The 27,489-nt window shown below is 35.9% G+C and overlaps 2 protein-coding genes, 2 long non-coding RNA genes and 1 pseudogene across 12 annotated transcripts; 2 read left to right on the top strand and 3 right to left on the bottom strand.

The window, feature by feature from the left end:
• Positions 1-582: 582 nt before the first annotated feature.
• On the top strand, positions 583-2,135 carry LOC148689226 (uncharacterized). Of its 2 annotated transcripts, XR_015958711.1 has the most exons (4): positions 583-621; positions 736-980; positions 1,079-1,529; positions 1,627-2,135. It is a non-coding gene; the product is annotated as an uncharacterized LOC148689226 (long non-coding RNA). The 2 variants fall into 2 exon arrangements; XR_015958710.1 differs by lacking the exon at positions 583-621 and having other exon boundaries at positions 637-980.
• A 2,340-nt stretch (positions 2,136-4,475) lies between these two features.
• Positions 4,476-12,221, bottom strand: LOC137708402 (uncharacterized). Of its 8 annotated transcripts, none has more exons than XM_088688962.1 (11): positions 11,965-12,221; positions 11,698-11,873; positions 11,548-11,595; positions 10,692-10,806; positions 10,515-10,588; positions 9,083-9,565; positions 8,137-8,286; positions 7,731-7,823; positions 6,135-6,182; positions 5,504-5,937; positions 4,476-5,221 (listed from the first exon to the last, which is right to left on the bottom strand). In XM_088688962.1, the coding sequence occupies exons 5-11, from the start codon at positions 10,579-10,581 to the stop codon at positions 4,610-4,612; spliced, it is 1,887 nt and encodes a 628-aa protein (XP_088545088.1). In that variant the 5' UTR covers positions 10,582-10,588; positions 10,692-10,806; positions 11,548-11,595; positions 11,698-11,873; positions 11,965-12,221; the 3' UTR covers positions 4,476-4,609. The 8 variants fall into 8 exon arrangements, with proteins under 8 accessions (XP_088545088.1, XP_088545091.1, XP_088545086.1 ...); XM_088688965.1 differs by lacking the exon at positions 11,548-11,595 and having other exon boundaries at positions 4,476-5,034; positions 5,129-5,221; positions 11,965-12,219; XM_088688966.1 differs by lacking the exon at positions 11,548-11,595 and having other exon boundaries at positions 4,772-4,953; positions 5,129-5,221; positions 11,965-12,219.
• A 1,719-nt stretch (positions 12,222-13,940) lies between these two features.
• LOC148689225 (LOB domain-containing protein 25 pseudogene) lies at positions 13,941-14,733 on the bottom strand (annotated as a pseudogene).
• Positions 14,734-15,385: 652 nt separating this feature from the next.
• On the top strand, positions 15,386-17,523 carry LOC148689224 (uncharacterized). Its single transcript, XR_015958408.1, has 4 exons — positions 15,386-15,935; positions 16,050-16,294; positions 16,393-16,843; positions 16,941-17,523. It is a non-coding gene; the product is annotated as an uncharacterized LOC148689224 (long non-coding RNA).
• Positions 17,524-18,864: 1,341 nt separating this feature from the next.
• LOC148689223 (uncharacterized) lies at positions 18,865-27,272 on the bottom strand. The gene is made up of 10 exons (XM_088688980.1): positions 27,032-27,272; positions 26,765-26,940; positions 25,765-25,871; positions 25,580-25,653; positions 24,148-24,606; positions 22,533-22,682; positions 22,117-22,209; positions 20,517-20,564; positions 19,895-20,328; positions 18,865-19,610 (listed from the first exon to the last, which is right to left on the bottom strand). Exons 4-10 carry the CDS (start codon positions 25,644-25,646, stop codon positions 18,999-19,001), a joined length of 1,863 nt encoding a protein of 620 aa, XP_088545106.1. The 5' UTR covers positions 25,647-25,653; positions 25,765-25,871; positions 26,765-26,940; positions 27,032-27,272; the 3' UTR covers positions 18,865-18,998.
• Between the last annotated feature and the right edge of the window lie 217 nt (positions 27,273-27,489).

Here is a 27,489-nt window from a genome sequence, read left to right as displayed (position 1 = left end):
GCGAGGGTGATTTAGGTTGTATGTGATGCCAGAAATATCTTGAAAAAATGGAAAGCCTCCACAATATGGTAAGTAAATCGAATCTCCTTTAATTTTTGAGTTTGTTTGCACTTTTAGTGGTCCCAATATGCCTTTTTGTTGATAAGTGGGTGTTGTTTTCTTGTGAAATTTGTCAGTGGGCTGTTTTGTAATGTCTGTGTTTGAGGGTTTAAAGTGGATTTATACTTTGCTACTCAAAGGATGAGTAGGAGTTGCTATTCAAAACTGTTACTTGCCAATTTATATAACTTCGTGTTTATGATCGGAACCATTCATATTCTAAATCACTCTATAAAGATTACCTCTTCAAAAAATCAATTAAAACTAAGGTTGTTTTAATTGACAGAGCTCAATATGAACAGTTCTAATCATAAACACAAAACTCCTTGATTTGAACACGAAAAGTTTTAAGTATGAGTTCCTACTCATCCTTGAGTAATCAAACATTGTTCTTTTAATTGTACAAAAATAAAAATTATTTTTATCATTTCAATATTTCTAAATTACATGCCAATATTTAATTAAATTTGTGGGGCTCACAATCCGGATAAACTTTGACAAAATTACGATGGAATGATTACGGTAATTTGCGACAACCGTTCTAAATACTATATTGATTAATTTTCAATTTCAGAAAATAATTGATTGATTTCAAGATAAAAACTATTTTTTAATTGGTAACCGCGAGCACCCCAGGAACATAACGGCGTTAGACTCGAAGTGGAAACACTTCGAAGGAAGAAGATGAAGGACCTGAACATCAACGTATATCATTTCAAATCACCAAATACAAATCAAGTCGAACCAAAATTCGATCAATTCATCATCCTCAGATGGCTGGATTAGAACTTCTAAAAAAGCTCACTCCTTTATTCGATGCGGAAAAGGGCTTCTCAGCCGGCGGCTCGTCCTTGGAGATCGACCCTTGCGATTCCTACACTGTAAGCACTTTTGGCTTTTTTTGCAATCCAAATAGTCAAAGTTTGATTTTGGGTTTCTAGAAATTGTGGAAATTTGATTTTCGGGTTTTGGGTCGAAGCTATCGGACAGTGGAACGGTGAACTTGCTGCGCAGATCGTACGGCGTATGTACAACATCAACGAGCTCGGATTGCAGAAATGCAGGACCTTGGCTGTGGACGGCAGCGGTTCGTGATACTTGTTGCATCTTTGTACTTTGGTTTAATCGTCGTGATTCATCACTGATTTCTTAAGTGCATTCATTTCCACTACTGGTGGCGTCTCCTTTCATGTTACATTTGACGCATGGTTATCAAAAGTGGTCTTTTGGTATTAACAAATCTAGCAATGTCATTACAAATGTGCGACATTTGTTGGGTCGGTCACTTACATGTCGCGCCTGAGCAAACTCGAAATGAGAATTATTCTTATCCAGCTGATATTTGGAGCCTTGGTCTTGTTCTCTTTGATTGTGGTACTGGAGAATTCCCATTTACAGCTAATGAAGGACCCGTCGATCTCATGCTGCAGGTATATACCTATCAATCTTATGCTGCATTCATATATATCCTTTACATTGCCTACTTCAGCTGTTGTTTTGCAACTAAAGTTCTGAGGTCTATGGCAGATCTTGGCTGGTCCTTCACCTACACCTTCAAAACACAAATTTTCAACAGAGTTCTGCTCGTTTGTTGAAGCCTGCTTGCAAAAGGATGCAGATGGCTAGGCCAACAGCAGAGCAGGTGGTCATATTAGCCACAGATTTCAATCTGGGAGATGGTAGCTTGACATCGAAATTGTTTAACTAGTATTCTCCTTCTGCAGCTACTATCACACCCCCTTCATCACATAGTACGAGGATTCGCAAGTAGTCTTAGGAGCGTTTGCCCGAAGCGTTTTTGATTCAACACAAAGTATGATGGACTCGGCAGTGTGAGTACTTGACGCTTGCATTATCTTTAAACCAACAAAAGTGTGCTAAAAACACTTACAATAAAGAGTCTTGAGAGGTTCTTTCGAAATCACAAACTCAAGGAGAGAAACCTAACCCTACACAATGGCATGGCTAATCATCAATTAATCCTGCTTTTTAAAAACGAGTCACTATCCGGGCAGGACGTTTTCTTTTCAAAACAATTTTGTACGATGTTGTTCAGTTGCAATCTCTTTTTGCTTATACAAACACAAATAAAAAAAAGAGGTATTCATCAATTTCCCCCCTGAACTTGTGACCATTAGCCAATTTCCCCCTCAACTTTAATTTTGGCCAATTTCCCCCCTCAACTCTTATAATTAGTCAATTTGCACCCTACTGTTAATTTTTTAATTTGATCATAATTAAACAAGTGTGTGTAAGAAAATGTTAATCATGTTCCTATATCTTTATCCTATTACAAATAGATTAAAATTTAGAATTTTACAATTTATCATAGATAGTATTATTAGTCTGAATAAATCAGTATGGAGTAATTTTATTTAATTTTTGACTATACAAAATTGATAACGAAAAGGATTGATGTGTAAATTTTTGTATGTGAATACAATTTTCTTTATAAAAGTGAAAGCTAAGTTCAAGTAAATTGCGGAGAATCGAGCTTTAGTGAAAAAATGGCTAGTCTATTCATAATTTTCGACTCCTTATTAAGAATAACCCATTTTATTGAAATAGGTCTGATCCATGAGTTTAGGATTATTATTTCTTTTTGTTCTTATTTCTTCTTCTACATGCTTTAAACCCGATTCATAACTTTTTCTTATAATAAACCCATATCACATACTAACTATATTATGTTTTTGTACATTTTACCCTATATTATGCATGTGAGTTTATGTTAATTTTAGTACTTTGTTGGAAGTTATTAAAAAGATTGAAAATTAAGAAAAGAATAGATGGAAAATTAAAAAAAAAAAAAAAAATTAACAGTAAGGTGCAAATTGACTAATTTTGAGAGTTGAGGGGGAAATTGGCCAAATTAAAGTTGAGGGGGGAAATTGACTAATTATGAGAGTTGAGGGGGGAAATTGGCCAAAATTAAAGTTGAGGGGGGAAATTGGCCAATGGTCACAAGTTCAGGGGGGAAATTGATGAATACCTCTAAAAAAAAAATTACCTTAAACCACAGCTTTCGGAGATCATACGGGGATGAACCATTCTTCACCACAAACTTGTCAAACGAACCGGCATTGAAACTGAACGAAGAAACGTTTGGGAAATCAACCAAAACCGTCCGATTGATTCCACGATCATAATCATAACCCTCGGTTCAATGGATATATGTTTAATGCTTTTGCTTGCTACACATCTTCCAGCGATCATCAAGCTCACTCCAGCTTCGAAACTCCAAAACCTCCGAATTGGAGCGATTCAATATCAAATCCTCCACCGCCCACGCCATCAAATCAAAATCAGTGAGAATCAAGGACATTGTCGACAAAAAGCGCACGGTGGAAAATTGGGCCGTTAGCGTAATTTCACACCATGTGAGTCCTAATTTCTCAACACACCCATTACTCAGAACGGAAAACCGAAAATCGCAATACCCGACTGCCTCGTCAGGAGGATCAAAGAATTTGAATTCGATTTCCCGAGCGCAAAGGCGAGTTACCGCGAATTGAGCTCAGGAATCGATACAGGAGCAGTATTGACTGCGGTGCGGGAAAGAGAGTCGGAAAGTGTGGACGGGATAATCGGAGCGCGAGAGTAGAGCGTGGTCGACGAACACGGCTAAGAACTGGCGACGGTTATCGAACGGCGGCTTGTACGGCCGGAAGTGTTGGATAAAATTCATGGAGGGAATGCGAGACTAGAGGGTTCACCATTTTCGAGAGACGAGAGGGGTTCCGGCGGAGTATAATGTGGGTGGGGGGGGGGGGGGGGGGGGAAGAAGAGGAAGTGGAGGTGGATCTCGTTGGGGAAATCGTTTAGGGTTCGAATCGTAGTGGCGCCGGCGGTGGTGTTTGGGCCCTTAATTTTATTATTATTTTATTTTAATGTTAAAAATTTATTGAGCTAACATTAAGTGTTGACATATATGGAGTTCATATTTGTTCTGAGGTAGCTGCCAATTTGACACCATATGTGAAAAAATCAAATAAAAAAATGATTATTTCAATTTTTTTTAAATTTTTAAATTTTTTTATAATTAGAAACTTAAATCAAATTGACCATGACGATCGCAACACAAATCAAATTGACCATCGTAGTCGATTATATATAGCAAATAAACAATCGGTTTGACAACAATAAACGTTCTCATATGTGTGTAAGTTAAACTGTAATTTCTGTTTCCGCGTTAAACTAAATTTTAATTAAGAATTTGAACATTTGTAAAATGATTTAGATAAAAATTGGAATACATATAGAATTTCCAATCCGAAGTTTTTTTTTTTTTTTTTAATGTTTCAAAACGATTGTCAATTTAATATACTGATAATTCTCCAGTCAAATTAGATCTTACAGAGAACAAATAAAAAACATTTGAACAATTGGGTTTTCACTAGAGGAACCAAACACTTACGTAATGTGTACAATGCATACAAGCTTCCTTAGGAGTGACAAACATTACATTAGTACTACAGTTACACAATATATCACATACACCATTAAAAATTTATATCCAGAGTATGGATTTCTTATTGAATATTCCTCCACCATAAGTAGACAGGAAAATTTCAAGGAGAAGGGGAAAGTGCATCAAAATAAAATAAATGACGGGAACACCAGCAAGGAAAATGATTGGAGTAATAATCCATGATTTGTCCTGAAGCATGATGAATAGGGCAGAAGAGAAGGCAACCATCATGGCCACAATGGAGATGAAGAGTGTGGAAATGCCTGTTATCAACTTTGTGGGCAAGAATTTGAGGAAATCATCTTCAGCATAACGCGATATGTGGATGCCCAAAAACATCAATGCTGAAGTTGCGGAAGAAAAGAGCGAAATAGCATCCGAAACTATAAAAACCATAAATAGTTTTTTGTTTAAGAATATAGGAAATCCTGTTTTTTGGTTGTTTCCACCAGGAACTGTGAATGCTGCAGCAAACATAATTGTAATAATGAGAGCATTGACAACTGTATAAGAAGTTGCTGTTTTTTTCATCCACTTTTCTCCGCACTCGAGCAATACCTTGTGTTTCTCGGTAAATAATTGAGCGGGTGTTAAACCATCTTTGTTTAAAGATGAGGCTCCCGAGAGTGGAACCACAATACTCTCTACCTCCTGCATTTCATTGAACAAAAACTTATAATCGTAGTGATATGAGGAGGTCGTGTTCTTTCAGTAATTATAAAGGAAAAAATATGCTTCATTTGATACATGAATATAATGAGGTAGAATTTATATTATGTTTAGACGGCAACGACATAGAACAAAGAGAGAAAAAGTTAAATTTCAAGATATTAAGTGACACAATTTGAATTTCGTGGGATTAAGTATGCGGATTGAATTTCAGGGGTCATAAATGTAATTAAACGTACAAGAATAATAAAAAATAATTCTAACCTTGTACCATTGCCTTTCTCTCTGCATTTGCAAGGCTGCACCTGCAATACCATCAAGCTTTTTCTTTGCCAATGGAGATAACATCCCCGCATAATGTAGTATGCTGTTGTCGGAATTATCTCTCAAAGTCGTAATGAGATTCCTTTTACGAACCCCGTATATAAGGCTATAAACTTTTTCTTGACGGCATTCAACAGCATAATGAAATATGTTCTTTCCGTCCTCTAAGCCTCTGAACAATAATTCTGCTCTGGCTTCACATAGAGATCTAACGATCTCAACAGTTCCATTTTGGACAGCACTGTATACTGCTTCGTACACAAGGCCATCCCTCATTTCTTGATGATTTAAATGTCTTATGGCGTCACACATGAAGTTCAAAATTGAACTTAATTGAACATGGGTAAATTTCAGTTCACGAATGCGGTTGATTCCTAGTTTGACATTCAAAACAATGTTACAACTCACAACGACATTTTTACCAATAAATAAATAAATCGATAGTTTCAACAAATGAAAAATAGGAGCTAATTGAATGATAAATCAACCAACATGATTTAACAAAGGTGTGTGAGAAGTTAATTGTGTGTATCATTTTTCATAAAAAATTAATTAATTAATGTCCACTTACCAAAAAAATCTGAAAGCCTCAATGGAAGTCCTTGAAATAAACCGAGGACTGCAACACAAATTTAAAATCAAACTTTGCTTCCAAAATTTCTTTATATGCTGATTAGATGGTATATGGCAATGGCATAAGCAAATTAGAAAAATTAAACGCAAATCTTATTTATATGCTGATTAGATTATATATGGCATAAGACTAGTCTCTTTGCACGCACACGTGCGTGCTAGAGACCTTTTTTTAATCACAGGCTCTACTCTCTCTAAAAGACGTGTTGCATTTGTTGTTTTTCATTATAATTTTTAAGAGATATTTACAACGTATTGTATACAAACACAATATTTTTTATTTATCATGCACTTCTTAAAAATTTGTTATATTTTTGTGTGCACTTTATGTAGAATAATAATTTATAGGGTAAATCTCAGTTTACTATCCTCAAGTTTCGTGATTTTCAACATTTGGTACATGAAGTTTTTTTCGTCTCAGAATCATATCTAAAGTGTTAATTTTAGGAAAGTTTCATACATTTATTAGTCTGGCTGCTAAGTTCTTCGTTAACTGATGACATGGTGCCCATATGGACAATGAATGAGCGCCATGTGTCATGAAAGGTGGTCCATGTGGAAATTAAAAAATCAAAAAAAAAAAAAAAATGGTGGTTTTCTACCTCCCTGACCTTCCCTTCCTCCCTTATTGCTTCATTCTCTCCTCTGCACCAACCCAACAAACCCTCCTTTCCTCTCCTCTTTGACTCGTCATACATCCACCCTTCCCCCTCCATCTTCGACTCCACCCATCCACCCACCCACCCAAAAATAAAAAATTTGGTTTTCTTCACCTCCTCCCCGCCTGAGCCATCCCTTTCGTTGCCGCTATTGGTGTTGGTCAATCCGTTTTCCGACAACAGCGGCTTCGTAATAGGAAGCTTCTTGCAGGCGTCAGTCGATGTACCGTTCTCAGTAACGGTCTGGGGATTTGGGAAGGGGTTTTGAGCATTGGAAGTTAGGGTTTCGGCATGAGGAGGGGGAAATGATATTCATGTTCACTTGTAAGGGAGAGATCTTAAGTTTGATTTTGAACGACATTATTATGGTTGGTCCAATGTAAGATTTAACCCACTTTCTCACCCACTTAATATAGATAATATTACTTGTTCAAAAAAGTATTTGATCATCTCATCGCATTAATTACTAACATTCAAACGTTACATTCATTTGTATATGGACTGTAATTATATTTCTTTAATCAATCGATGCGTATTTGTTTTGACAACAAGAATTCATCAAATATTCTGTTTACAAAATCTCATTAAAAAAATAAATAAAGCTGTTATTAGATTTAGTTTAGTTTTCTTCTTTTCAATTTTAATTAAATTTTTTTATTTATGCATCTTTACTCAAAATTTTAATTTGAATATTTACATATGAAAATCTAATCATTTTTAATGAAAAATAGTTATAAAAAAAAAAAGAAAGAAAGTATATGTCATCATATATGATAATATATATCACCTAACTAATTACTAAAAACAAGGAGCAAAACATATGAAAAGGACTTCAACATATCAAACCATAGTTAGAGTTTTGAGATGTAACATACCTGTGCTGTTCCTTTGATTGCCTTGTTCATTTTCTTGATTTTTAATATCTTTCGAAAATTCATTGATGGAACGAGCAATGTCTATGTGTATACCTATCAAGAAATACGACTTCCTCATTCAAAATATTCCTTGCAGATAGTGTCTATGACATAAGACTAATTATGGTAGTACTCATTTTTATATTAAGGAGACCATCTTATTTGATGGAACGAGCATGCTTTATGTATATAGCTACCAAGAAATACGACTTCCTCATTCAAAATACTCTTGTAGATATTGTCTTTGAATTAAGGAGACCATCTTATTTGAACCACCTTATGAAATTCATGGAAGGTGACATTTGTACATGCTACAGAGTGTTGACAAATTTGATGTTAGTAAGAGAAAAGGGAAGATATTACTAACATTTAGAGATCCATCGTTGCCAGAATCTGAGCAACATCCCACTAGGGAATGCAGAGGGCATACTAGAAATTGCAGATAAAGGGGAGTACATTCCACAGCCTCGAGTATATGCTATGTCTGGGCTACGCTTAAGTAAGTCATGTGCAATATCTGTACGTATGTATTTAGAGCAATTATTATATATATATATATATATATATATCCTATAAAATTACCAGTTTAACCCTCTAATTAAAACAAAACATGAATAAGAAATATGGGGCATAAATGTAATTTTACACAACCAAATTTTGCTTTTTTTTTTTCAAAGCCTCACCTATATGTAATCTTAACATATCTATAATTTAAAAAAAAAAATAAAAAAAATCCCACTCCCATATTCTCTATCACTCCATTCATCTCTCCTTCTATTTCAAAAACAAAAATAAAAATTTTTCTCACACACTTTGTATGTGCCCATATGCTAGTATATATATATATGTGGTTTCTCACTTTGCTACCTTGAAGTATCGTGGTTTTTAAAATTCCATACATCAAGTTTTTTTTCATCTCAGTGTCAAACTTTAGATATCTGAACCGTCTATTTTTAAAGTTGCATCTCATAGATCATCCTTACAAAATATTAGCCAAATCGGAAATATTTAAGATATCTAATTGAGTTCAAAAAAATTAGCGAATACTTTTTTATATAAGGAACAATGAAATTTTATTTTGATAATTAAATATACAAATGATTTCGGATTAAATTGAATTTTTGCAATGATGATCTATGAATCAAGGCTTGCAAAATAGACAGTTTGGATTGTTGAAATTCGATGTGAAGTGAGCCCCACACCTAATCCTTATTTTTTGAAAAAAAATGAAATTCCTTTTACATAAAGGTCCTGTATATTATACACACACACAGTGCAGAAAATTTGATTCGGTTAAAGAGTAGTTAGGTTACCAAATTGTTTGGCAAAAAGACAAAAGACAAGAAGTTGAGTGCCGTCAGGGCCTTTATCAGCCATTAGACCTTCGTTTAGAGTGTAAGAGTAGAGGTACCGAACTATATCCCATTGGTCATACATAGCAGCAATGAGAATCGGAATCATTTGGCGGCCCTCTTCGGCAATACCAACTAGTTTCCTGTGCTTCGTAACCATGCATTCAACCATCTTGAGGTTGTCTCTAGCAGCATAAGCAAGAGCCGTCCAACCATCACTAGATTGTATCTCCAATTCTCTGTCCGTCATCCACTTCACCAGCTCTTCCACAATTTGCTTCTGCTCGAATATTACTGCGTTGTGAAGAGCTGTCCCCAATGAATCCCTTTCTCTTGTTGCGTCGGCGTGTTGGCCAAGAAACATCTTCGTTTCATGCCAATCACCCCTCCTTACAGCGGCGAAGAAACATTGATACTGCCTCTGCTGCTGTTTACTTAAATATTCTGGAATCGAAATACAAATGACACTGATTTCATAAAACTATTTACTAATTCAGCAGAATTAGAATATACCCTTATGATTACTAAAATACCCTTGTCCCAAATTAAATATTTTATATACTTTTTTTAATAAAATTTGATATAATATATAACAAGAAGTAGCAAATGCAACAACTATAGTTCGAAGAGAGAGTCTTGCTAAAAGTAATAATAATTGTAGTCATTAGATAAAATTTTAACAACCTGATATGCTTACTCAGGAGTATCTGACCTTTAGCTCAGGGAAAGGATCTAGATCCTAAATAGTTAACACTGTTAAGTTGTAATTAAGTGATAAAATGCAAAAGAACAGGTGTCAAGAAACTGAAAAAGGAACAGAGAGGGCACATGGGTTTCTGGTGCAGGTCCAAGGACCTCAATTTGTTTGTTGACTCTCATTATTCGTTATCTTTCCCGAACCTTTCCTCCTTCAATTCTTGTGAAGTAACTTCAATTAAATTACTTCCAAGTACATAGAATGTTAAGACTTTAATCTAGTTTCTATTTATACACAATAATCACTCAATTTTTATCACTCAACACCCAACAATCTCTAATCCTTAATTTGATATCAATGTTTTGAGATAACCTTATTGTGAAACACTGGATTATAGGGAAAAAAAAAATAAAAATAAAATTTTAAACGGAAAGATAAAAGAAAATAATTCACAAGATATTGTTAACATGTCGAATCTCGTTTTTTTTGTCACCTGATGGTTAATGGTTCGTGGTCATCAATCCTTGAATTTGATATCAAGGTTTGATATAAAACCTTGAAAGCACTTCCATTTATTCTCTACGGTTTCACCCTTGATATTAAATTCAAGAGTGACTAACCATGTATTCCTTACACAAAAGGAAACCAAGAGAACCTTTCATATATATTTAATACTTTGATTTTCATGATAGATACCTGGGTTTTCTACTGGGTTGATCTCTGCTGCCATGCTCATTTCTGCTGGGTTGATCTCTGCTGCCATGCTCAATCTGCCAATTTATCAAAAAGATATTTTATTATTGGTAGATCATGATCATGTGTTTATACATGGAAACAAAGAAAGAAATAGTGAACCAGAGTATAAGTAATTACCAACTCACAACTTGAATTGAAACGGGGAAGCCTTCTGATAAAACTTCAGCTTGAATTGGGGTTCTACCGCACTGGTGCTGCTAAGTTCCTATTTGTTTTCTTGGTTTCTTGGTCCCTATATAAAAGCCATACCTTCATAGGTTACTATCACCCGTACAGAATTCAAATACAGAGTTTGGAAAGAAAGAAAGCCTCTGGGGTAACATTTCTTGGGAGGATGTATTTTGTACGAGTCTCAAATTTTTTGCACCCAAAATTTTCTCTGGCTAATCTAATTGAGTGACACGTGTTCTTTAACTTAACTTCAATTTACACAGTTAAAATATAAAAACCAAATACTGAAGAAAAAGAAATAACCTAAGCATTCCCCTAATCCCCACGCACCCCAACACTACCTCGCCGGCGGACTCCCTCTCTTCCTCACCTATCACTGTCGGCTAGCATATCCAAAACGCTTGAAGTGAATCTTGGAACAGAAAAACGGGTTTTCTCGATCATACATTCTCAAGTGGGGGAATTAATAATGGTCTGGAAGGGGTTAAGATGTGGACAACGAAGTTTATAGGGAAGAAAAATAAAAATAAAAATTTTAAAAGAAAGATGAAAGAAATAATGCGCAAGATAGGGATAAAAATGTTAAGTCTTGTCTCTTGGTCTGCTGATGATCAAGGGTTTATGGTCACCAACACTTGAATTTGATATCAAGGTTTGAGATTGAAACCTTGAAAGCACGTCTATTTATTCTCTACGATTCTACCCTTAATGTTAAATTCAAGAGTGAATGACCATGCATTCCTTACACAAAAAGAAATCAGGAGAACCTTTCATATAGATTTAATACTTTGATGGCAGATACCTGGGTTTATTATTCGAACAGTCTTTGCTGCCATGCTCAATCGGAAAACTTATCCAAAGGAAATTTTAGTACAGGTAGACCGTCATCATGTGCTTATATATGAAAACAAAGAAAAAAATAGTGAACCACGTATACGTAATCAACACTCACACTTGGATAGAAATGGGGAAGCCTTCAGAGAAAGCTTCAGCTTGAATTGGGGAACCAAAATAACAACTCACAACTCGGTTTCAATCGATTCGGTTTTTTGCCAAAACCGAAAACCGATCCGTCGCAATTTCTCTGAAACTCAATGGAGTTCTGCAGTGGACTTCTCTGCCTTCGATCTGTGTCAAAAACTCGCCATTTTCAACAACCAAAACCATAAACTTGATCTACCCGAGAAAAAGAATAATCTATGGTGGTTAAAGTCCTTACTTCGTCGGGGAAGCGACGGGGCTTGTCGGGAAAGTGAACCGGACTGAGGTCGTGGTGGTCTGGCTTTGGGTCCAAGTTTGGGACACGTAAAAAAGACACGGCCGAGTTGAGTTTGAGGAGTAGACCACGATGGTGGCTTGGAAGTTAAACCACTAAAGGTAGTTTTGCTCTCTGCTCTGCAAAGAGAAGATGAGTGAGAACGAGGATCGAGAGGAAGAAGAGAGAAAAGTGGTACCGATGGAATGATATCTTCAAAGCTGAAAGTTCCTGTATATAAAAGCCTCGTTCACTAGAAGACAAAACAGATATTTTCAGTGACAAAACATCACACGTGAAGCACTTGTAGAATAGCTACGAGTGTAACCCTGAAGCATGCATATAGAAACTTTGAGGGGTAGCCACTTGATTCGGATGTCGAAGGGGACATGATGATTAGTAAAAGCATATGGTAAATACAACACAAAATTTTATCCCAATAAATAAGGTACATGTATGAATTCTAAAACGATACAGCTCTCAATTTTACAAAGTTATTCGTTAACTTCAAATACTTCATATCTTTTCTTTAAAGTGTCTTTCAAATCTTCATTTACTTCTTTTGCTGCAAATTTCTGTCTCATTATCGTTTTTTTTCAACCAGAACATCGGTGGATTTTTGTGAAAATCCAAGTAATAGTTAAGAAGGATGGGTCCGACATTTAAATGATGTATCTATGAAGAGAGAAGGGTACCCTTCAATAATCTTCTGTCACATGGGCAAGGCAAACAATCCCTTTTGTTTTGTGGATCCTAATTCATAGAGAGTAGGCATCATCTGTGCGACTTACTGTACCTTTTCTTCAGAATTCAGACTTGCAATGTTATAATGGGCTAGGACCTGAAATTCGCAAGCAGTAGATATACGTAATTAATTAAGGTTAAAATATCTTTGTTTTTGGGGTGAAGAAGTCAAAATTTTTACAGTGCTGCCATGTGTGTCTGTCTGTCCCTTGAAAAATTTGCAGACTCTGATTACTTACAGTAGATATGAAAGTTGTGCGAAATATTTGATAGAGGCTATAATATAATAATACTTTGGATAATTAAATACTCCTTTACTTAGTGTGTTTAGATTTAAAAAAAATTAATGAAAAAGATTTGAAAATTTTGAATTTTAACAATAAGAACAAAATAAAATGTAAAATAAATAGTATCAGAATTGATTTTTTAATATAATATTATGAATTTTTATTAAGATAAATAGTATTAAAAGTTTTCCGTTAAAGTTATTTAAATTTAATCGGCCAATTTAAACATCTATTGAATTGGAACTAAAGGCTATAAGCCTATAAGTGTCAGAGTATTGTTAATTTTTTGCAATTGATGCGGCAAAAAAAGCTAGGAATAAGAATATACCACACAACCACCGGTGGTCCATTTGTTCACACTTGTAATAGACCTGATACAATGCATGGATAGGGAAAAGGGAAAGGGAGCCCATATGTTGGGTGGGAGACGAGATGTTTCTTTTCTCCCTTTCGCTGTGTTCATTGTTCGATCAACATCAATTAAATCAAGTTTACATAAAAGAGTTTGTAGTTTAAGTAGTTTAACACCGTTTCATGCATTCAATATTTGGTTTCTGACTTTTTGTTTTTGTTTTTAATGTTGCTTGTATAAAAAAACTGCAGGCACCAACTATGCCAAGATTAGACTCACAAATTAACATCGAAAGCACTGTGTTTGTTTACCACATTCGATCTTAACCTACCTCGCGTCGATCCAGTCTTTAACTAGAAGTAGATCAATAATAGTGGATTTGCAAAAGGTGCTTTTCACTTAATATTAAGGTTCTTTCTAACACACCAACATATTTTCCTAAGAAATTTGTCTAGAATTCCATGTTAAGTAATAAACAACACAATAAGCTTAATGATTAGCATGTCTCTTCATCTTCAACACATATACTTAATGCATATATAATCGGGCCAGCAATATTTATAAAATGCTTTCAATATTATATATCACAAGAGAGATATACAGATAGATACACAAGGCTTTCCACAGAGTGTAGGATTCATATTACTAAAACCTGTATATACATGGATACCCAGGAGAAACCCTAAAAAACCAGGTCTACTCCTCATAATTATTGACACAAACAACATACATGAAGCTACTTTATTTCCTCTCTTTGGCACATTTAACACAATAGACTAGAGCACTGTACTCTACTTAAATTTATATATCTCCTTCTCCTTCTCCTCCTCTCTCATAATTTCTTTCTCCATAAGCATTTCTATTCCATGATGGAGAAAAATACGAACCAGAATTTTGACCTAGAGACCCTCCTCCACGAACCCTACTACTACTAGACCTCTCGGACTGAGATGTTGGCAACAATATTTCATGGTTGTAGCTGCTGGCATACCGGACGAGATCAGCATTTGTCTCGTCCAACTCCTTCTGAAGGCGAATGACTTGCCTTTGGAGGACTGAGATGGCTCCAACACATCCGTAGACAGGATCTTTCATCCGAGCCTCAGCTTCGTAGGCCAAAGAGTTCACGGCATCTTCTCTCTGGTGGGGGTGGACTTCATTGAGAAGCTTACTCACATTACTTGCACCAAATATCTTGTGAACATTGGCAAACTTTTGGGGCTCCTCCGGTGGGAAATAGGGAGGAAATATGCAATCCGGCATGCATTTTCTCCTCAAGAACTTGCACGCAGCACAAGGAGAATTTGTATGACTACTCGTACTCGATGAAGCCATCTGATCCTGCAGTACTGCACCAAACTAAGACTTAAATTCCATTAAAATAAAAGACCACCAATTATGTTTTCTTTGGTACGCATTACTGGACAATGAAGTCACGGAAATTAAATCTTAGTTGCATGAACATGGAGAGATACGAGCGAGAAACTCTTATAAAAATCTTATCTTAATTCTCTATCTTGACATGAATCTCCTAATTGTGTCTACATCTCGTCTTTTGTGTAGGAAAAACAAAAAAGGTTGAAGTTTGTAGACATCGAAATTTCAGTAAAATAAATGTTCACCAACGCATTAAAGTTTAGACATGTCAGGGCATACATGGCATACGCCACGTGTCGTACAAATTGTACACATGGCATGTGACTCAACAAAATAGGAAGAAATACCCTTGGATGATTAAACAAGTTTTTTCTTCTCAATTTGGGCAATGACAAGGTAAGCACATTTCAATCCATTGAGGATCAAAACAAGTTTTTCTTCTCATGTTGGGCAATGACAAGGCAAGCACACTTCAATCCATTACGGATCAAAGCAAGTTTTTCTCACTTGGGCAATGACAAAGCATACACATTTCAAGTTTAAAATGGTGTTAAGTGGGAAATTAGGCCATAAGTTAGACTACTTCAAGTTTAAAATGGTATTAAGTGGGAAATTAGGCCATAAGTTACACCACTTCAATTTCAATATTGCATTAAGTGGGAAAATTAGGCAATGGTGCTTGGAAAGGAAAAAAATATTTTGTGGTGGTGATTCATTCTCAAAGCCTATAAATAGGCTTCTCCATCAAGGTATCAAGCATCAAGGAATTCACAAATACATTTCTCTACTCCAAAATTAGAAGAGAATTCCCCAAATCCTTGAAGCTTTGAAACTCCAAAGCTTCCAACCATCCAAATTCCCAAGAATTCCGAAGGATCAAGAAAGCTCTCTTCGTTCTTCGTTAAATCCTCTTTCAAGATCAAGCCCCGACGGCCCTTGAAGAAAGTGTTCATCCGTTCATCCTAAGCATAAGCCCCCAACGGCCCTTTGGATCAACAACCTCAACAAATCCACACATCCAATCGTTCTTCAAGATTAAGCCCAAAAAGCCCTTGAAGATCCACTCATCCATCAACCTTGAAGATCAAGCCCAAAAGCCCTTGAAGAAATCCACACAACCATTATTCAAGATCAATCCGGATAAACTTTGACAAAATTACGATGGAATGATTACGGTAATTTGCGACAACCGTTCTAAATACTATATTGATTAATTTTCAATTTCAGAAAATAATTGATTGATTTCAAGATAAAAACTATTTTTTAATTGGTAACCGCGAGCACCCCAGGAACATAACGGCGTTAGACTCGAAGTGGAAACACTTCGAAGGAAGAAGATGAAGGACCTGAACATCAACGTATATCATTTCAAATCACCAAATACAAATCAAGTCGAACCAAAATTCGATCAATTCATCATCCTCAGATGGCTGGATTAGAACTTATAAAAAAGCTCACTCCTTTATTCGATGCGGAAAAGGGCTTCTCAGCCGGCGGCTCGTCCTTGGAGATCGACCCTTGCGATTCCTACACTGTAAGCACTTTTGGCTTTTTTTGCAATCCAAATAGTCAAAGTTTGATTTTGGGTTTCTAGAAATTGTGGAAATTTGATTTTCGGGTTTTGGGTCGAAGCTATCGGACAGTGGAACGGTGAACTTGCTGCGCAGATCGTACGGCGTATGTACAACATCAACGAGCTCGGATTGCAGAAATGCAGGACCTTGGCTGTGGACGGCAGCGGTTCGTGATACTTGTTGCATCTTTGTACTTTGGTTTAATCGTCGTGATTCATCACTGATTTCTTAAGTGCATTCATTTCCACTACTGGTGGCGTCTCCTTTCATGTTACATTTGACGCATGGTTATCAAAAGTGGTCTTTTGGTATTAACAAATCTAGCAATGTCATTACAAATGTGCGACATTTGTTGGGTCGGTCACTTACATGTCGCGCCTGAGCAAACTCGAAATGAGAATTATTCTTATCCAGCTGATATTTGGAGCCTTGGTCTTGTTCTCTTTGATTGTGGTACTGGAGAATTCCCATTTACAGCTAATGAAGGACCCGTCGATCTCATGCTGCAGGTATATACCTATCAATCTTATGCTGCATTCATATATATCCTTTACATTGCCTACTTCAGCTGTTGTTTTGCAACTAAAGTTCTGAGGTCTATGGCAGATCTTGGCTGGTCCTTCACCTACACCTTCAAAACACAAATTTTCAACAGAGTTCTGCTCGTTTGTTGAAGCCTGCTTGCAAAAGGATGCAGATGGCTAGGCCAACAGCAGAGCAGGTGGTCATATTAGCCACAGATTTCAATCTGGGAGATGGTAGCTTGACATCGAAATTGTTTAACTAGTATTCTCCTTCTGCAGCTACTATCACACCCCCTTCATCACATAGTACGAGGATTCGCAAGTAGTCTTAGGAGCGTTTGCCCGAAGCGTTTTTGATTCAACACAAAGTATGATGGACTCGGCAGTGTGAGTACTTGACGCTTGCATTATCTTTAAACCAACAAAAGTGTGCTAAAAACACTTACAATAAAGAGTCTTGAGAGGTTCTTTCGAAATCACAAACTCAAGGAGAGAAACCTAACCCTACACAATGGCATGGCTAATCATCAATTAATCCTGCTTTTTAAAAACGAGTCACTATCCGGGCAGGACGTTTTCTTTTCAAAACAATTTTGTACGATGTTGTTCAGTTGCAATCTCTTTTTGCTTATACAAACACAAATCAAGAAAATTACCTTAAACCACAGCTTTCGGAGATCATACGGGGACGAACCATTCTTCACCACAAACTTGTCAAACGAACCGGCATTGAAACTGAACGAAGAAACGATTGGGAAATCAACCAAAACCGTCCGATTGATTCCACGATCATAATCATAACCCTCAGGTTCAATGGATATATGTTTAATGCTTTTGCTACACATCTTCCAGCGATCATCAAGCTCACACCAGCTACGAAACTCCAAAACCTCCGAATTGGAGCGACTCAATATCAAATCCTCCACCGTCCACGCCATCAAATCAAAATCAGTGAGAATCAAGGACATTGTCGACAAAAAGCGCACGGTGGAAAATTGGGCCGGCAGGGTAATTTCACACCGTGTGAGTCCTAATTTCTCAACACACCCATTACTCAGAACGGCAAACTGAAAATCGTAATCCCCGGCTGCCTCGTCAGGAGGATCGAAGAATTTGAATTCGATTTCCCGAGCGCAAAGGCGAGTTACCGCGAATTGAACTCAGGAATCGATACAGGAGCAGTATTGACTGCGGTGCGGGAAAGAGAGTCGGAAAGTGTGCACGGGATAATCGGAGCGCGAGAGTAGAGCGTGGTCGACGAACACGGCCAAGAACTGGCGACGGTTATCGAACGGCGGCTTGTACGGCCGGAAGTGTTGGATAAAATTCATGGAGGGAATGCGAGACTAGAGGGTTCACCATTTTCGAGAGACGAGAGGGGTTCGGACGGAGTATAATGTTGGGGGGGGGGGGGGTGTGGGGTGAAGAAGAGGAAGTGGAGGAGGATCTCGTTGGGGAAATCGTACAGGTTTCGAATCGTAGTGGCGCCGGCGGTGGTGTTTGGGCCCTTAATTTTATTATTATTTTATTTTAATGTTAAAAATTTATTAAGCTAACATTAAGTGTTGACATATATGGAGTTCATATTTGTTCTGAGGTAGCTGCCAATTTGACACCATATGTGAAAAAATCAAATAAAAAAATGATTATTTCAAATTTTTTTAAATTTTTTTTATAATTAGAAACTTAAATCAAATTGACCATGACGATCGCAACACAAATCAAATTGACCATCGTAGTCGATTATATATAGCAAACAAACAATCGGTTTGACAACAATAAACGTTCTCATATGTGTGTAAGTTGAACTGTAATTTCTGTTTCCGCGTTAAACTAAATTTTAATTAAGAATTTGAACATTTGTAAAATGATTTAGATAAAAATTGGAATACATATAGAATTTTCAATCCGAAGTTTTTTTTTTTAATGTTTCAAAACGATTGTCAATTTAATATACTGATAATTCTCCAGTCAAATTAGATCTTACAGAGAACAAATAAAAAACATTTGAACAATTGGGTTTTCACTAGAGGAACCAAACACTTACGTAATGTGTACTATGCATACAAGCTTCCTTAGGAGTGACAAACATTACATTAGTACTACAGTTGCACAATATATCACATACACCATTAAAAATTTATATCCAGAGTGTGGATTTCTTATTGAATATTCCTCCACCATAAGTAGACATGAAAATTTCAAGGAGAAGGGGAAAGTGCATCAAAATAAAATAAATGACGGGAACACCAGCAAGGACAATGATTGGAGTAATAATCCATGATTTGTCCTGAAGCATGATGAATAGGGCAGAAGAGAAGGCAACCATCATGGCCACAATGGAGATGAAGAGTGTGGAAATGCCTGTTATCAACTTTGTGGGTAAGAATTTGAGGAAATCATCTTCAGCATAACGCGATATGTGGATGCCCAAAAACATCAATGCTGAAGTTGCGGAAGAAAAGAGCGAAATAGCATCTGAAACTATAAAAACCATAAATAGTTTTTTGTTTAAGAATATGGGAAATCCTGTTTCTTGGTTATTTCCACCAGGAACTGTGAATGCTGCAGCAAACATAATTGTAATAATGAGAGCATTGACAACTGTATAAGAAGTTGCTGTTTTTTTCATCCACTTTTCTCCGCACTCGAGCAATACCTTGTGTTTCTCGGTAAATAATTGAGGGGGTGTTAAACCATCTTTGTTTAAAGATGAGGCTCCCGAGAGTGGAACCACAATACTCTCTACCTCCTGCATTTCATTGAACAAAAACTTATACATCGTAGTGATATGAGATGTTCGTGTTCTTTTAGTAATTATAAAGGAAAAAAAATGCTTCATTTTATACATGAATATAATGAGGTAGAATTTATATTATGCTTAGACGGCAACGACATAGAACGAAGAGAGAAAAAAGTTAAATTTCAAGATATTAAGTGACACAATTTGAATTTCGTGGGGTTAAGTATGCGGATTGAATTTCAGGGGTCATAAATGTAAATAAACGTACAAGAATAATAAAAAATAATTCTAACCTTGTACCATTGCCTTTCTCTCTGCATTTGCAAGGCTGCACCTGCAATACCATCAAGCTTTTTCTTTGCCAATGGAGATAACATCCCGGCATAATGTAGTATGCTGTTGTCGGAATTATCTCTCAAAGTCGTAATGAGATTCCTTTTACGAACCCCGTATATAAGGCTATAAACTTTTTCTTGACGGCATTCAACAGCATAATGAAATATGTTCTTTCCGTCCTCTAAGCCTCTGAACAATAATTCTGGTCTGGCATCACATAGAGATCTAACGAGCTCAACAGTCCCATTTCGGACAGCACTGTATACCGCTTCGTACACAAGGCCATCCCTCATTTCTTGATGATTTAAATGTCTTATGGCGTCACGCATGTAGTTCAAAATTGAACTTAATTGAACATGGGTAGATTTCAGTTCACGAATGCGGCTGATTCCTAGGTTGATTCAAAACAATGTTACAACTCACAGCCACATGTTTACCAATAAATAAATAAATCGATAGTTTCAACAAATGAAAAATAGGAGCTAATTGAATTTGATGACATGATTTAACAAAGATGTGTGAGAAGTTAATTGTGTGTATCATTTTTCATAAAAAATTAATTAATTAATGTCCACTTACCAAAAAAATCTGAAAGCCTCAATGGAAGTCCTTGAAATAAACCGAAGACTGCAACACAAATTTAAAATCAAACTTTGCTTCCAAAATTTCTTTATATGCTGATTAGATGGTATATGGCAATGGCATAAGCAAATTAGAAAAATTAAACGCAAATCTTATTTATATGCTGATTAGATTATATATGGCATAAGACTAGTCTCTTTGCACGCACACGTACGTCAGTGCATGCTAGAGACCTTTTTTTAATCACAGGCTCTACTTTCTCTAAAAGACGTATTGCATTTGTTGCTTTTCATTATAATTTTTAAGAAATATTTACAACGTATTGTATACAAACACAATATTTTTTATTTATCATGCAAGTCCTAAAAATTTGCCATATTTTTTGTGTGCACTTTATGTAGAATAATAATTTATAGGGTAAATCTCAGTTTACTATCCTCAAGTTTCGTGGTTTTCAACATTTGGTATATGAAATTTTTTTCGTCTCAGAGTCATACCTAAAGTGTTAATTTTGAGACAATCTCATACATCCGTTAGTCTGGTTGTTAAGTCTCTCGTTAACTGATGATATGGTGCCCATATGAACAATGATTGAGCGCTACGTGTCATGAAAGGTGGTCCACGTGGAAATTAAAAATTCAAAAAAAAAAAAAAATTTGGTGGTTTTCTACCTCCCCAACCTTCCCTTCCTCCCTTATCCCTTCATTCTCTCCTTTGCACCAACCCACCAAACCCTCCTCTCCTCTCCTCTTCGACTCGTCATACATCCACCCTTCCCCCTCCATCTTCAATTCCACCCATCCACCCACCCACCCAAAAAATAAAAAAATTGGTTTTCTTCACCTCCTCCCCGCCTGAGCCATCCCCTTCGTTGCCGCTATTGGTGTTGGTCAATCCGTTTTCCGACAACAGCGGCTTCGTAATAGGAAGCTTCTTGCAGGCGTCCGTCGATGTACCGTTCTCAGTAACGATCTGGGGATTTGGGAATGGGTTTTGAGCATTGGAAGCTAGGGTTTCGGCATGAGGAGGGAGAAATGATATTCATCTTCACTTGTAAGTGAAAGATCTTAAGTTCAAAAATTGAACCACATTATTATGGTTGGTCCAATGTGAGGGTTAGCCCACTCTCTTACCCATTTAATGTAGATAATATTGTTTGTTCAAAAAAGTATTTGATCATCTCATCGCATTAATTACTAAAATTCAAAAGTTACATTCGTTTGTATATGGACTGTAATTATATTTCTTTAATCAATCGATGCGTATTTGTTTTGACAACAAGAATTCATCAAATATTCTGTTTACAAAATCTCATTAAAAAAATAAATAAAGCTGTTATTAGATTTAGTTTAGTTTTCTTATTTTCAATTTTAATTAAATTTTTTTATTTATGCATCTTTACTCAAAATTTTAATTTGAATATTTACATATGAAAATCTAATCATTTTTAATGAAAAATAGTTTAAAAAAAAAAGAGTATATGTCATCATATATGATACTATATATCACCTAACTAATTACTAAAAACAAGGAGCAAAACATATGAAAAGGACTTCAACATATCAAACCATAGTTAGAGTTTTGAGATGTAACATACCTGTGCTGTTCCTTTGATTGCCTTGTTCATTTTCTTGATTTTGAGCATCATTCGAAAATTCATTGATGGAAAGATCAATGTCTTTGGGTATACCTATCAAGAAATACGACTTCCTCATTCAAAATATTCCTTGCAGATAGTGTCTATGACATAAGACTACTTATGGTAGTACTCATTTGTATAGGAAAATATTAAGGAGACCGCATCTTATTTGATGGAACGAGCATGTTTTATGTATATAGCTACCAAGAAATACGACTTCCTCATTCAAAATACTCCTTGTAGATAGTGTCTTTGAATTAAGGAGACCATCTTATTTGAACCATCTTATGAAATTCATGGAAGGTGACATTTGTACATGCCACACAGTGTTGACAAATTGATGTTAGTAAGAGAAAAGGGAAGATATTACTAACATTTAAAGATCCATCGTTGCCAGAATCTGAGCGACATCCCACTAGGGAATGCAGAGGGCATACTAGAAATTGCAGATAAAGGGGAGTATATTCCACGGCCTCGAGTATATGCTATGTCTGGGCTACGCTTAAGTAAGTCATGTGCAATATCTGTACGTATGTATTTGGAGTAATTATTATATATATATATATATATATATAGCAAGTCATATGCAATATCTGTACGTATGTATTTAGAGCAATTATATATATATATATATATATATATATATATAAATCCTATGAAATTACCAGTTTAACATTCTAATTACAACAGAACATGAATAAGAAATATGGGGCAGAAATATAATTTTACACAACCAAATTTTGCTTTATTTTTTTTTTTCAAAGCCTCACCTACATGTAATCTTAACATATCTATAATTTAAAAAAAAAAAAAAATTCCCACTCCCATATTCTCTATCACTCCATTCATCTCTCCTGCTATTTCAAAAACAAAAATAAAAAATTTTCTCACACACTTTGTGTGTGCCCAAATGCTAGTATATATATATGGTTTCTCACTTTGCTACCTTGAAGTATCGTGGTTTTTAAAATTTCATACATCAAGTTATTTTCATCTCAGTGTCATACCTAAAATGAGATTTGTGGGATACTTTCATACTTTTGTTAGGTTTTCCATTAGAACCTCGGTTAATTGTCTATTTGGCGCCCATTCATTGTCTACGTGGGCGCCAAAGCACGCGTTAACTTAGGCATGATGAAAAGTCTAATAAACGTATGAAAGTGTACCACAATTCTCACTTTAGGTATGACACTGAGATGAAAAAAAACTAAATGTATGAAAGTTTGAAAACCAAGATACTTTAGGATAATAAAATGAATTACCCATGTACATAGATATATAGGAAAGTGCTATTCACACTTATTTTTTTACCTCTCACGCACCTTTGTTAATTTTTTATCATTGATCTTCTTCAGTTCATTCGATCTAACCATCGAAAATTGTGGGAGGTGTAGAAATAAAAATGGGTGTGTTGATAGCACTACACTATATACAATGTTGATAGTACTACACCATACACACACGCGCACGCACACACACACACACATATATATATATATATATATATATATATTTATTTATAGAGATGAATCCTTTAAGGGAAGGGAATCCCATTTTTTTTATAATAAAAATGGGAATTAGTTGTGAGATCCACACCACATCAAATTTTAGCTATCTGAACCGTCTATTTTTAAAGTTGCTCTCATAGATCATCCTTAGAAAATATTAGCCAAATCAGAAATATTTAAGATATCTAATTGAGTTCAAAGAAATTAACGAATACTTTTTTATATAAGGAACCATGAAATTTTATTTTAATAATTAAATAGACAAATAATTTCGAATTGAATTGAATTTTTGCAATGATGATCTATGAATCGAGACTTGCAAAATAGACAGTTTGGATTGTTGAAATTCGATGTGAAGTGAGCCCCACACCTAATTCTTATTTTTTGAAAAAAAATGGAAATCCTTTTACATAAAGGTCCTGTATATTATACAAACACATAGTGCAGAAAATTTGATTCGGTTAAAGAGTAGTTAGGTTACCAAATTGTTTGGCAAAAAGACAAAAGACAACAAGTTGAGAGCTGTCAGGGCCTTTATCAGCCTCTAGATCTTTGCTAGTGAGAGAGTAGAGGTACCGAACTATATCCCATTGGTCATACATAGCAGCAATGAGAATCGGAATCATTTGGCGGCCCTCTTCGGCAATACCAACTAGTTTCGTGTACTTCGTAACCATGCATTCAACCATCTTGAGGTTGTCTCTAGCAGCATAAGCAAGAGCCGTCCAACCATCACTAGATTGTATCTCCAATTCTTCCTCCGTCATCCTCTTCACCAGCTCTTCCACAATTTGCTTCTGCTCGAATATTACTGCGTTGTGAAGAGCTGTCCCCAATGAATCCATTTTTCTTGTTGCGTCGGCGTGTTGGCCAAGAAACTCCTCCGTTGCACGCCAATCACCCCTCCTTACAGCGGCGAAGAAAGCTGATACTGCATCGGCTGTTTACTTAAATTTTCTAGAATTGAAATACATATGACACTGATTTCATAAATTTTTTTTACTAATTCAGCAGAATTGAAATATACCCTTATGATTACTAAAATACCCTTGTCCCAAATTAAATATTTTATATACTTTTTTTAATAAAATTTGATATAATATATAACAAGAAGTAGCACATGCAACAACTATAGTCCGAAGAGAGGGCCCTGCTAAAAATTATAATAATTGCAACTATTATATAAAATTTCAACAACTCGACGTACTTACTCAAGAGTATCCTGACCTTTAACTTAGGAAAGGATCCAGATCCCAAATAGTTAACACTGTTAAGTTGTGATTAAGTGATAAAATGTAAAAGAACAGGTGTCAAGAAATTGAAAAAGGAACAGGGAGGCCACATGGGTTTCTGGTGCAGGTCCAAAGACCGTCAATTTGTTTGTTGACTCTCATTATTCTTTATCTTTCCCGAACCTTTCCTTCTTCAATTCTCCTGGAGTAACTTCAATTAAATTACTTCCAAGTACATAGAATGTTAACACTTTAATCTAGTTTCTATTTATACACAACAATCTCTTCACACCCAACTTTTATCACTCAACACCCAACAATCTCTAATCCTTAATTTGATATCAATGTTTTGAGATAACCTTATTGTGAAACACTGGATTATAGGGGAAAAAATAAAAATAAAATTTTAAACAGAAAGATTAAAGAAAATAATTCACAAGATATTGATAAACATGTCGAATCTCGTTCTTTTTTTCACCTGATGGTTAATAGTTCATGGTCACCAATCCTTGAATTTGATATCAAGGTTTGATATAAAACCTTGAAAGCACCTCCATTTATTCTCTACGGTTTCACCTTTGATATTAAATTCAAGAGTGACTAACCATGTATTCCTTACACAAAAGGAAACCAAGAGAACCTTTCATATATATTTAATACTTTGATTTTCATGATAGATACCTGGGTTTTTTACTGGGTTGATCTCTGCTGCCATGCTCATTTCTACTGGGTTGATCTCTGCTGCCATGCTCAATCTGCCAATTTATCAAAAAGAGATTTTATTATTGGTAGATCATGATCATGTGTTTATACATGGAAACAAAGAAAGAAATAGTGAACCAGAGTATAAGTAATTAACAACTCACAACTCGAATTGAAACGGGGAAGCCTTCTGATAAAACTTCAGCTTGAATTGGGGTTCTACAGCACTGGTGCTGCTAAGTTCCTATTTGTTTTCTTGGTTTCTTGGTCCCTATATAAAAGCCATACCTTCATAGGTTACTATCACCCGTACAGAATTCAAATACAGAGTTTGGAAAGAAAGAAAGCCTCTGGAGTAACATTCCTTGCGAGGATATATTTTGTACGAGTCTCAAATTTTTTGCACCCAAAATTTTCTCTGGCTAATCTAATTGAGTGACACGTGTTCTTTAACTTAACTTCAATTTACACAGTTAAAAAATAAAAACCAAATACTGAAGAAAAAGAAATAACCTAAGCATTCCCCTAATCCCCACGCACCCCAACACTACCTCGCCGGCGGACTCCCTCTCTTCCTCACCTATCACTGCCGGCTAGCACATCCAAAACGCTTGAAGTGAATCTTGGAACAGAAAAACGGGTTTTCTCAATCATACCTTCTCAAGTGGGGGAATTAATAATGGTCTGGAAGGGGTTAAGATGTGGACAACGAAGTTTATAGGGAAGAAAAATAAAAATTTAAATTTAAATAGAAAGATGAAAGAAATAATGCGCAAGATAGGGATAAAAATGTTAAAGTCTTGTCTGTGGGTCACCTGATGATCAAGGGTTTATGGTCACCAACCCCTGAATTTGATATCAAGGTTTGAGATTGAAACCTTGAAGGCACGTCTATTTATTCTCTACGGTTCTACCCTTAATGTTAAATTCAAGAGTGAATGACCATGCATTCCTTACACAAAAAGAAATCAGGAGAACCTTTCATATAGATTTAATACTTTGATGACAGATAACTGGGTTTATTATTCGAACAGTCTTTGCTGCCATGCTCAATCGGAAAACTTATCCAAAGGAAATTTTAGTACAGGTATACCGTGATCATGTGCTTATATATGAAAACAAAGAAAAAACATAGTGAACCACGTATACGTAATCAACACTCACACTTGGATAGAAATGGGGAAGCCTTCAGAGAAAGCTTCAGCTTGAATTGGGGAACCAAAATAACAACTCACAACTCGGTTTCAATCGATTCGGTTTTTTGCCAAAACCGAAAACCGATCCGTCGCAATTTCTCTGAAACTCAATGGAGTTCTGCAGTGGACTTCTCTGCCTTCGATCTGTGTCAAAAACTCGCCATTTTCAACAACCAAAACCATAAACTTGATCTACCCGAGAAAAAGAATAATCTATGGTGGTTAAAGTCCTTACTTCGTCGGGGAAGCGACGGGGCTTGTCGGGAAAGTGAACCGGACTGAGGTCGTGGTGGTCTGGCTTTGGGTCCAAGTTTGGGACACGTAAAATAGACACGGCCGAGTTGAGTTTGAGGAGTAGACCACGATGGTGGCTTGGAAGTTAAACCACTAAAGGTAGTTTTGCTCTCTGCGCTGCAAAGAGAAGAGGATTGAGAACGAGGATCGAGAGGAAGAGGAGAGAAAAGTGGTACCGATGGAATGATATCTTCAAAGCTGAAAGTTCCTGTATATAAAAGCCTCATTCACTAGAAGACAAAACAGATATTTTCAGTGATAAAACATCAAACGTGAAGCACTTGTAGAATAGCTATGAGTGTAAATTTACCACTTTGCCCTTAAACTTTAAACGGACGTCACTTGCCAAGTTTTGAGCTTTCCATCTAATCCACAGAAAGTAGATATTTATTAGCAAAT

Source organism: Pyrus communis, chromosome 17, assembly GCF_041283825.1.
Source record: "Pyrus communis isolate YQ-2024b chromosome 17, ASM4128382v1, whole genome shotgun sequence".
Taxonomy (NCBI): Eukaryota; Viridiplantae; Streptophyta; class Magnoliopsida; order Rosales; family Rosaceae; genus Pyrus; species Pyrus communis.
Note: the sequence above shows the minus strand (reverse complement) of the source record. Positions and strands in the feature narration are given on the sequence as shown.